General features: G+C 39.6%; 1 protein-coding gene across 10 annotated transcripts in view; it reads left to right on the forward strand.

The window, feature by feature from the left end:
- The window catches only part of mapk10 (mitogen-activated protein kinase 10), an 84,601-nt gene that overhangs the window by 31,898 nt on the left and 40,619 nt on the right, over nt 1-12,084 (forward strand). For 8 of the 10 annotated variants that reach the window (XM_036529377.1, XM_036529379.1, XM_036529378.1 and 5 more), the window contains exons 2-3: nt 2,715-2,786; nt 11,903-12,072. In XM_036529377.1, the coding sequence (XP_036385270.1) occupies nt 2,715-2,786; nt 11,903-12,072 (242 nt within the window). Of the gene's footprint in view, nt 1-2,714; nt 2,813-11,902; nt 12,073-12,084 lie in introns of those variants that run through there. The other 2 variants (XM_036529381.1, XM_036529382.1) reach the window with 2 other exon arrangements.

Genomic DNA, 12,084 nt, shown 5'->3' on the forward strand with positions numbered 1-12,084 from the left:
TCATATTTAATAGAATAACATACTATTGTTTAGAAATAATAATACATACAGTACATTATCATTACTAACAGCAACATATTTTTGTAGTATTTAAGAGTAGGTAGCTAACAGGGTAGGACACAGCTGAACCACTGAGACATGTAAGACAGCCTGTGTGAATCATATTAGTGCCTGTGAAGTCTATGTGGACTTTCGGCTTAATTCTATCGACGCGAGATGTAGATACATGAGTCACACTCTGAAAAAGTCCCGAATTAATTTGTTTTATTTAAATCAAACAGTTGGCTTTTTGAGATTAGATTTTCTTCTGAAGTATCATAAGGGGATTAAATCAAACTATAGGCTATATTTTCGCATGGCTCTTTTTGTGAACCAAAAATGTTTGAATCATAAAGGGGGTTTTTATCTTCTTGTGCATGGAGTAAAATTTACTGGCAAATTTAATACTGATTTTGGCAGTTGTACTGAATGTATGCTCTTCCACTTGGCTGTAGGCATTAAAGTTTAGCATCTGTCCATGAATAGGGAGTGTTGATGTCTTGTCTTTAGTCCAGCCCTTTTCTCCTACATAGCCACACTTAGCAACACAAAATATTTTTAACCTAAAAATCGTGTGGACAAGGGTAGCATTTGATATGCATATGTTAGTCTTTGTTTTTTCAGTTATGATGAATAAACTTCTTGTAATAATTGCACTTGCAAATAATATGTAACTGGTATTACAATAAACAAAAAAATAAAATGACCAAAAATGAGAATATTCTTCTGTATTAAAATATATATGTACAGTGTGTGGCTTTGTGATACCTTTTTGGGACAGAAAGTTGGAATGCTGTATGATGCCTTAGTTCCACAGTTGGGAGAAGCAGCTTTAAACCTTGAACAGTATGGGAAATGACCTACTGAATAAAGAAACTGCTTAGAACAGTTATGCCTATCACCGGTTTTAGACATATTTAATTAGTCTTTCTCATTCTGTAGCTAGCCACAATGGTGGATAATTCTACATGTTGTGGATGTTACTGATGTTACTGTAACATCTCTGGAACCTAAATTTCATGAACAGTTTTTGGGGAGGTCCTTTAGAACATTGGCCATTCCTACATTTTATTCTAGTAATGTGGTTAGTCTATTATAAGATTTCATTAAACACAGAATGTGTGAAAACCTTGTAATCTATTCAGGACTTGCTTAGTGTTGTTCATGTTACTGCTGTTACTCAGGGTTATAGGTCTTAATTAAATGTTGTAGCTTACTGTCAGCTCCTTTTAGCATAATTGGGATGGCCTGTTTAAAAACATCAAGAGGCTGCTCTGCTCGGGAAATATTCGGAAACATTGAGAGGAGAATGATAAATTATCTACATAAATTTGCATTTCATCTATGACTTTTGAGTGGCACCAGCTATTCCTGGAATACCTCTCAGCCAACAAAGAGTGCATCCTTCAGCCCCATACATATTCAGCTCCCCGCTTTCCACTGTGCTGGGGTGTCCAGATGGTGGGGAAGATTTTCTTGGAGTAAGAAATTAATTATTCACCATTTGTGGACACACATCATGGATGGCCTTTATGCACCATTTGTGACAGACTGTTGTTTTCCTTCTGGTCTTGAGGAATTGTCAAACTTGCACGTCTCCCCAGTGTCTCTTTAAGTAATAGGGCGGATCACTGTCAAAATGTTGCAGTCTGTGCTCTATCATTGCTGGATAAAAAAACAAAAAGACCTTAGTATGAGAAATGTAGTGACATTTTGATCAGCAGTGTGCTTTTACCTTTTTTTTTACCTTGGCAAGACATATTGAAATATTTATACCTTATATTATACTATAAAAATATCCCCTGTTCCTATTACCAGGAGTGGCTCTATCAAATTAAAATGAGGAAATTGATATAATCTACCTGTATCGTTCCATTTTGAAATGCATGTGGCCCATTTTTTTGTGTCTTGTTTTTTCTTTCAGTTGAAAATGTAGGTGGTTATGTAAAGGGAACAATGCACTGTTCCTCTTCACTCACAATGTGCTGGTTGATTCCAGTTAATAATAGACTCATCTGTACAACAGCAAAGCACAGCTCACTCTGTGATCCTGTTCACAATCATCTCGTCAACATAAGGACACAGCAGTGCTCCTTAAACAGAGGAGAGTTTTGATCTTAAGAGCTGAAGTAACTACTCATGACACTTGTGAATAGTATTATAAATAAACTGACCTGTTACAATGGAAACTTACCTACTAGGCTCCCCATGCAACAGCATTCAGGTGCCTTCCAGTTAAAGGGACAGTTTTTCCTGGGCTTTAAAAAAATCACATTCCATTGTAGTCAATGGTGTTTTTCACACCTTCCTAGTTGTTGCACAGTTGCCCACCTTGGTTTGATATCTGTTGAAATTGCCAGCCTATCATGTTATACATCCATTCAGTACTCATGGACCTATCCACAGACCCACTCCAAAGCTGCTTGAGGGCTAGCTACCTGATTCTGGTACGCATACACAGTGGGTCAACAGTGGCTGCTGTGAATGAATTGCCATAGGCAAACTTTCATTGGGAAGCCATACTGAGTTGCCTGGTCCAGGCGTCTGGACCTTTCTGTGTTGAGGTATTTTGTTTGCCAGCCATGCACGATATACAGGGATTCTGTGAAACCTCTGTGTCATAATTTCAGAGCCTTTTTACTGAACTTGTGCTCTCCTGTCCTTTTGCCTCACAGGTATTTATGAGCCGACATTTCTTATATTACTGCAGTGAACCGATCCTGGATGTGAAGATTGCCTTTTGTCAGGTGTGTGTTCCTTACAGGTAAAAAAGGTACAGTATTCATTCACTCATTTCCCCTTCATTGTTGTGAATCTGTTTGTGTCTGAGATGGCCCCATTGGTGCTGGTGATTTTTATCTGAGTGGGAAAGGGACAAAACTACTGCACTGGAGATCATGTGTATTGTTCCCAGTTCAGTACAGTGAACAAGTACCTCATGGATATTGCATTAGCTGTAAGGACCAGAGATTGCTTAATTCTGAGTACATGGATCCAAAAATTATTATTTGAAATTTTAAGAAACAAACATAACAAACAATTTGTGAATAGATGTGATAATTTTTGAAAAGTAATGTACACCATGCGACCCGCACCAATGGAGTCATATCATAAATAGCATTAAACGATGTAAATATACATCTTGAGTGTCTTGGTTTGTAATTCCTTGCTTTGCTAGTTGTAATAAACACGCTGACTGTTTCCACACATTTTGTAAGCAATTCACGACTTACCACTTAATAATAAACTCAGGCTCTTTCGAATCTTGAAGGATGTGAAAACTGTTGAGAAAATAAGTGAGAAAAGAAAACATACGGAGAGTGTGGTCCGACATTCTGAACATTCTAACTGTTTGTCAGTCTAGTTATGGCCAGTGGTCCAGCTAAACACTTTTTCTGAGGTTCATTTTTGAATACTCCCTGACATTACAACAAAAACTTTTTTAAAGCTTTGCCTTTTTTTCCCATATTGCCTCAGGGACATGAACTATTGTTGTAACTTTGGCTCTGTGAACCCAGTGTGACCGTTAGTCTTGTTGTTGCTGTGAGAAGATAACTGGCTGCTGTGTAGGCAGATTCTAGCATACAGGAGCACACAGCACAGCCAGCAAAGTTGTACAAGCACGCAACATGCAACTACACAGGCGTCTATACCTTGGTCTGGATCTGGTTACAGTCCTATTAGTCACATACTTTCATCTGAATTTATAGTATCTTTTGGATTTGCTGCCCTTTGTTGTGAACTCCTTAGTAGCCTTACAGAAGGCACTGATCCAGCAAATCCATGTGAATTAAGTTACACTGCTTATTTGTCTAACTTACATAGATAGCTTTTTTAGCTATTTTCTGTTTATACAGCTGGATGTTTACTGAAGCAACTGAGATTAAGTTCCTTTTCTAAATAGCACAACAGCGTCACCCCACTTGCTGATTTGAACCTGTGACAATAGGCAATAGCAATAGGCTCAGCTCTTTAACTCCTTTATAGTTACATTATAGTAACATTAGAATTTTTAGACCTCATTTTTCTTAATAAAGCTTTGATTGTGGCTTTTTTCTAATGTACTCTCTGAATGTATGCCTAATGTTGTTTGGTATATGCACCCGTTTTTAACTTACAGGCTTAAATAAGATTGCAGTCAATTTCTACAGAAAAGTAAACTGAAGCGTGTAGGCTAGAGTAGACTATGAGTAAATCAGTCATAGTCAAACTGCAGAGCACTGCGGCTTACTATCAGTCAGCCTCTGACACCCTAGGGCATTTGATGGAGGTGAAGGATTAGCTGGAAGGTAATTAAGGGATGCAGTGGTCACATGATATAGGAAAAATATGGGATAGTTTTTTTTTTTAATTCAGAACTGAAGGAAGAAAAGGGGGCTTTTGACTCTTGATGGAGAGCTCCTTTGTTTCAATCATTGCACGTCTCTGCACATCACATCGAATATGTATTCAAGAAGTTACAACAACAATGAAGCTGACAGAAAGTCGAGAACAGCAAGATGACATCACCCATAGAGAATTGGTTCTTTTGAGAGGAGGTGTGCGCGATAAGCTAAGGCTAATAAAAGATGGCTGCGGGGTCCCCCCCCCCACCATTTCAATAACAGATAGCAATTACTGCAAATCTTTGTTAATCGGGATCAAATTAGCCCTGTCAGCTTAATTGGCAACCGTTCTTGTGAAAAATGGGCCCCTTGTTGGAAATTGATTTTTGAACTGTGAACGCCTCCGTCAGTTCTGTGCCCAGAAGAAGAGCTTTTTTTCATGGGGTTCCTGTTAGAATGACCTTGCAAGAATGTGCAGGGTCCCTGCCGCTGTAGACTCAGGCCCAGATTCAATCTAACTACAGCGTGCTTTGTCTTTGTCTTTGCGCAAAGTCAAAAGGGAAGTCTTTTTCTTACTTCTTACGTGATGATCTCCATGGAGCTGAGTGACAGCTGAAATCCGATTTTTTTTTTTTTTTGCCTCTTGTGCGAGTGACAAATAAGGTTCCACCAAAATTCTTTTTCCACAATTGAGGACAGAATACACTCCTTCAAACTTATGAATCCACGCGCGCACATTTTGACATTAGAACGTTCGTTCTATCCCTTTAATTGAATACGGCTGGGTATGAGTTTGAGAGTTAAAGATCGAAAGCCTGAAGGCACGTCTCCTCTGAGCGACGCTGGTCTGAGGGCACAGTAAATCTGCAAGTCTGCCTGGTCCAAACAGATGGGCTGGGGTGGGCACTGCAGCCCTTACACAGAAGAAATAGCCTCTGGGATTTTTGACAGCAGTAGTGTTGCTCACAGGCACTGACATGTCAAAGTGTCTGCTGGGGTTGCTCTGCGGCAGGAGATGCCTTGGTCACTAACGAGTGAGAACGCGGTCGGTTTCATAACAGGGTGGGCCGGAACATTTGGTTCAACAGGTCCAGTCACTTTCTGGGCTTATGCAAAGGCAGTTAAAAGGACAGCTACTCAGTTTAGCAGGTGTTTGTGAAGTCCTGCCAATTCATGCCAATATTAATTTTGTAAAAAAAACTCCTGATTTTTTGCAGTCATCTGTCCTATTTTACAAGGCACAGCACCTAACATCCATCACTTGCTTTGTTTTGAGGTTTAAAGAGAACATAAATATTACTAGAGCTAACCCTACTCCATTCACTGCGCTGGCTGGCTTTCCTTCCTTTATGCTGATTACTGTATTTGGAAACTGACAGGAACTGTAGCCCATCAGAGTTTTCATTTTGAATAATTACATGTAATTGCTGATATTTCATCACCTTTTTCATATTGATCTTTGATAATCTTTGAGTTTTAAAAGATCACTGGCAAAATTTCACTTGCCAGAACAACTTGATGAAATTCACTGTAGCACCGTTTTGATATCTCAGGACAGAGGAAACGATGTCAGGTAGTGAGGTTTAACAAAAACAGAACCATAGATGTGTGTGCTTAATATGCAAGACATGCACGCCGGTAAATTATGCAGTGAAATTACAGAAGCTTACTTGTGTAAGTTAGGATAACATTATGTAACTGTTTATTGAAAAACAGATTTAATTGTTTAAATTTTCAAACCATGCTTTTACAAATAATTCAATCAATATTAATGTATTTTTAGTGTAACTGCTCTTTTGACAGTCCTTGGCTGTTAAAGGTGTGTGTAAAAGTACTGAATCTCCTGTTGTCAGAAAACGTATATCTTATGGTTTTGCTTGTAGTCATAGTAGCAAATGATAGATAGTTTTGCAGACCTTCAGTCCTCACAGAGACCCACAGAACAGCCTGTCTACATAGCATAGCTAATTGACCATACCTTCACAAGTATGCACTGTAAACAAGGGACCAATTATGGCAAACTCATCACTGTCTAAACCTACTTCTTTTTGCTCTTACTTTTTCCTCTGTGGCTTTTGTGCCTGAGTCTCCAAAATAAAGAATCCTTTTATCTTCTTGTTTGTGGCTTTACGTCGGTGCTAGTCCCATGTATCCTGCATTTCTGTGAATGGAGTGTCATTGCTTTGGAAGACAGCAGCAGTGAAGTACCCATTCACTAATTGGACTTTCCTCTTCTGGAGTTGCTGCCGTTTGTTTTGGATGTGGTTACACTGAGGGGAAAGGCCAGAAAAAATTAGATCTGTGAAGCAAGGACGGAATACATGCATGAAATGTCTGTGTCACGTGATATTGTCGTTACTCCAAGCAACAGGAGCCAAAAACAATTTTAATTGAATACCCAGGAGAATGAGAAAAAGTCAAAAACAAGGGTACAATAGACCTACTTGTTTAAGAATTGCACTTGCTCATAGAGTAGCAATTTTCTCCTGTAAGGCATAGAGTACTAATTTCAATGTCTGTGAGGAAACTAATTGCCTGCAAACCTCTGAATAATGTCATCAGCAGCAGGTGAGGTCTGTATCTTTTTTCTAATAGGATAAAGCTTTCATTGGTTTGTATATGACCTGACGGTTTAAGGCCGGACATGGTTGGACAATTTCTTAACAGCCCTTTTTAAATTTTTTTTGTCCATGACTAGTTTAAGGTCAGATGTGGCTGTTAATTCACGATTTTCTCAAAAGGGGTTAGGTCAGGAGGTTTGTTAGTGTCTGCTATAAGCTGTTTCTGAAAGATCACAAAGATGCAAAAAAAGTGGAAAGATCATTGATATTAATTGGAGAGAAGGAAGAAAAAACGATTGGCGACATGTCATGGAAGTATGGTGGAAATCATGAGACAAAGTTGTCATAGCAAGAAAAAAGTTGGTGGAGAACAAAAGTGAGTCTTCTGACGGAGAGCTCCTGTATCTAAGTGGAAGTATTTCAATTAGTCGAGCTTCTTGATAGATTCAAGATCTACTGCATATGTAACGACATCACAGACAACAATATGCAACAATATCTAAACAAGAAAAAAATAATACTTTATGTTCAATAGTTAAGGAGCTCAAAGTACCACACTGTAAAGGGGTAATCCACTTCATCCCTTACCAGTTTTCAGCATCCACCTGAACAATGTGTGGCAGCCATTTTGTGCCTTTTGCTCAATACACACTAGCTGATATTGGAGATGACAAGATGGGCAGACAGAGGAAGGAAAGTAGGAAAGTGGGAAATTTGGCCAGGACATGAGGGGTGATATCTCAGCCCCTTGCAATCAAAATGCCATCAGATCCCCAAAGGCCTCTGGGAGTCAGGACCTTGGTTGTGATGGAGCATTTGTTTCCGCTGGGATCAGTTTGAAGTGTGTCCCTTCCTGACCCACCAACAGCAGATTAGCCATCCTCTCCAGAAGGTCCCCACTCCAGTTCTAGCCAAGACCAACTGTGCATAGCATTAGCCATTTGGGAAGAAGAGGCTACAAGGTGCTTTGGCTGCTGGTCCCTGCCTTTGATGGCCATGAAATGTCAAAGAAGAACTTGCCTATCTTACTGACACTGTTACTCCTATTTGATCCAAAAAGAACTGGATTGATGATGGCCTATATGATGTGGCAACCCTACTTTTATGTACAGTATGTCGCCTTTTATAATTCAGGCTAGATTTTGTTCTAATTCTACTGCTACTTTTTATTGCTGGTTGTGCAGCATGACAGCTCTTTTATTGTCCACTCACAAGCTCTGAGTGGAAAAGCTTATCAATATGAATGTTGTTGTGATCTGTATTAAAACCTCTGCTCGTATGCAAAAACAACCTCCTAGTTTGTCTTCTGGTCCATTGTCAGATTTTAGGTCCCTGTTTTAATTTAGGTTCCTGGTTTATGTGGTCCACTCACTGGCCTCAAATTCCCCTCGCAGTTTCTCAGTGTTAGGGGTGAGAGAGTGTCAGTCTGTGTAGTATTATATAGGAAAAGGCAATGGTATCACTCTGCTTTTGCATGTCTGTTAGAAAAATAAAATAGACAGTTTTTGGATGTTGATTAAATGCTTTTGGTGTCAGTCTGACCTACAGATAAATTGTGCCTGACCATTATACTCTCAAGATGTGCTTTGACTGGTTCACAAGCGTTGCATCATGTCACAGGTCAGGGATGTCATTGTGATGACATGATTTCACCTGTTTAATGCCAGGACCTGATACTCTAATGAAAACAGAAGCAAGAAAAGTAAGTAAAGCACAGAAAGAAGAAAGAAAAGCACAGGAAGATTGTTTGCATTGAAGAAAAGGAACGCTTGCATTCATTCGTCAGTCAAGGTTAAGGGAAAATGTTGTTTTAATTCAGAAGTAAGTCACTGCCAGTCACCAAATCAAGTCACAAGTCACATCGTCCAATCTGGCAAGACTCGTTACTGTCCATTCATGATAGAGCACAGTCTGGGAGATGCCTATGTTCACCTCACCCCTACTCAGCAACTAAGTGTGGGCTGCTCCATCATGGTTGGTGGAGACTGGCTGGAGTTTTCCTAGGGTGGGCATACTTCAGGCAGCCCAACAAATAAGTGTTAGTGTGGGGCATTCATTTTATGGAGGTATCACAACAGTAAGACTGGGTAAAACAAATATGGGAGCACCACCAGCAACCAGCCCAGGATGGAAATTGACAGTTATGTGGAAAGACACATGTGAAGCTGTCCGGTGTTTGAGAAAGTATCAGGGAGTTTCAGAAGGTGCTCATTAAATTGAGTGCTACCTACACTGAGCCAGTGAATATTTGTGCTGGAAAGAATATAACAAGAATACCTATCAAAGGGTATCGTGCACCGTGAACAATGAGACTCTGTTAGTGCTAACAAGAGTATGTGGTGGTGGTAATGATATACACTCACTGAGCACTTTATTAGGAACACCTGTATACCTACTTATTCATGCAATTATCTAATCAGCCAATCATGCGACAGCAGTGCAGTGCATAAAAACATGCACATACGGTTCAGGTGCTTCAGTTAATGTTCACATCAACCATCAGAATGGGGAAAAAAAATGTGATCTCAGTGATTTTGACCGTGGCATGATTGTTGGTGCCACACGAGCTGGTTTGAGTATTTCTGTAAATGCTGTAAATCTCTTGGGATTTTCATGCACAACAGTCTTTAGAGTTTACTCAGAATGGTGCCAGAAACAAAAAACATCCAGTGAGCGGCAGTTCTGCGGACGTAAACGCCTTGTTGATGAGAGAGATCAATGGAGAATGACCAGACTGGTTCAAGCTGACAGAAAGGCTACAGTAACTCAGATAACCACTCTGTACAATTGTGGTGAGCAGAAAAGCATCTCAGAATGCACAACATGTCGAACCTTGAGGCGGATGGGCTACAACAGCAGAAGACCACGTCGTGTTCCACTTCTGTCAGCCAAGAACAGAAAGCTGAGGCTGCAGTGGGCACAGGCTCACCAAAACTGGACAGTTGAAGACTTGAAAAACGTAGCCTGGCCTGATGAATCTCGATTTCTGCTGAGGCACACAGATGGTAGGGTCAGAATTTGGCACCAGCAGCATGAATCCATGGACCCAACCTGCCTTGTGTCAACAGTCCAGGCTGGTGGCGGTGGTGTAATGGTGTGGGGGATGTTTTCTTGGCAGACTTTGGGCCCGTTAATACCAATCAATCATCGCTTGAATGCCACAGCCTATTTGAGTATTGTTGCTGACCATGTGCATCCCTTCATGGCCACAATTTACCCATCTTCTAATGGCTACTTCCAGCATGATAATGCACCATGTCACAAAGCAAAAGTCGTCTCAGATTGGTTTCATGAACATGACAGTGAGTTCAGTGTTCTTCAGTGGCCTTCCCAGTCACCGGATCTGTATCCAATAGAACACCTTTGGGATGTGGTGGAATGGGAGATTCGCACCATAAATGTGCAGCTGACAAATCTGCAGAATTTGCGTGTTGCAATCATGCCAACATAGACCAGAATCTCAAAGGAATGTTTCCAACATCTTGTGGAATCCATGCCACAAAGAATTGAGGCTGTTTTGACAGCAAAGGGAGGCCCTACCCAGTATTAGTATAGTGTTCCTAATAAAGTGCTCAGTGAGTATATATAGCTCTGTACCTTTTGTAGACCCTCTTACTCTAACCAATGAGGCTATGTACTGCTTATGCAGTGGTCAAAGTCACTCAAGGATAGCATGACTGATTGAAAACATCCATAAATTTTATATTGTAAACTGTTTTTTTACATACAAAAAACTGAATAGAATATAATAGAACAGAATTGATTAGAATTTGTTGGAGACTAGTATAGACTACAACATACATTTGCTCAGTTCAGTTAAGAAGCCCAAACGAGAATCACATCTTTGTGGTCTCGATCCATAAACTGGCTTTTAGGTTTAACTTGTTACCATCTGTTGAACCAAGATTATTATATCATGTTTAAGACTGAATTAATGTTGTTCATTTTATACAAAATCACACTTTACAAGTGTCTACTTCCAAGTGTCAAATATTTTAACTGCACAGAGATATTCAGAGTGAAGACCACAAAATGTATTCTCCCATAGTTTGTTATCATTGTATTAGTAATCTGTCATTTATTTATGTTCAGAATCAGCGATATAGGGCTTTTTAGGTGAGTGAGCTTTTGTGTCACACACCAGGTCATAGAAATGGTCTTTAGTGTACTACTGTGTATGGATATGTTTGTGTATTTGTGTGTAGTATTATAGTTCCTCAGATGCTTGTTGGTTTGTAAAACAATTTTAAGCCCTACCTTCACCACCTACTACCACCCATTAAAAGGAATCTGCTGTATGTTATGTTTATTAATAATAAATAATTGTACATTGTCCTGCATGTAACATGTAAAAATGCATAGTATTCAGCAGCTAATACAGCCGTTACTTTCTAGTGTTTAATCACAGATTTAGCCACAAATCTTCCAGATGAATCAATTAATTTCTACAGCCGAACTGTGGCAGCTGACCTGCTCCTCTGAGGAGAACTAATGTCCAGCAGTGTTTCTCACTGTATTAAAAAGAAATTGTTTACAGGTCTCAGAACAGAACAAAACAGAACAGACTTTGTGTAGGTTAGGAGCATGGACTTGGCATTTTTTCCAGCAATAATTGGGTAGAACTGTGTTTTTAAGACTTAGTCCCAGAATAAAAACACTGTCAGTGAGCAAAAGAATGACCTTTACTGACTTTATCTTGCTCGGTAGGATGATAATCTCCTCAAAATCTCTAAACAAAGTCAGGACACGTTATTTTCTTTTCACGTTATTTGTTTAGAAATGATCTCGCCAGTCTTTTCTTCAGTGGCTTCCGCTAGTATTGAACATGTCACAATGTTCACAATACCACAGAAGATATTTTAGTCAGATTTAGATAAAGGAAGCTAAACCATTATACAGTTTAGTTGTTAAACTAGTTATGTGAAAAGTCAAAATGATGTATTGTGGTCTAATACCTTCTTCTGCTTGTCTCCACAGGGGTTTGGTAAACAAGTGGATGTGTCGTACATTGCCAAGCATTACAATATGAGCAAAAGCAAAGTGGACAACCAGTTCTACAGTGTGGAAGTTGGAGATTCTACCTTCACAGTTCTCAAACGGTACCAGAATCTAAAACCGATTGGATCTGGGGCTCAGGGAATAGTCTGGTGAGTATTAAC

The sequence above is a fragment of the Megalops cyprinoides genome, chromosome 5 (assembly GCF_013368585.1).
Source record: "Megalops cyprinoides isolate fMegCyp1 chromosome 5, fMegCyp1.pri, whole genome shotgun sequence".
Classification (NCBI taxonomy): domain Eukaryota; kingdom Metazoa; phylum Chordata; class Actinopteri; order Elopiformes; family Megalopidae; genus Megalops; species Megalops cyprinoides.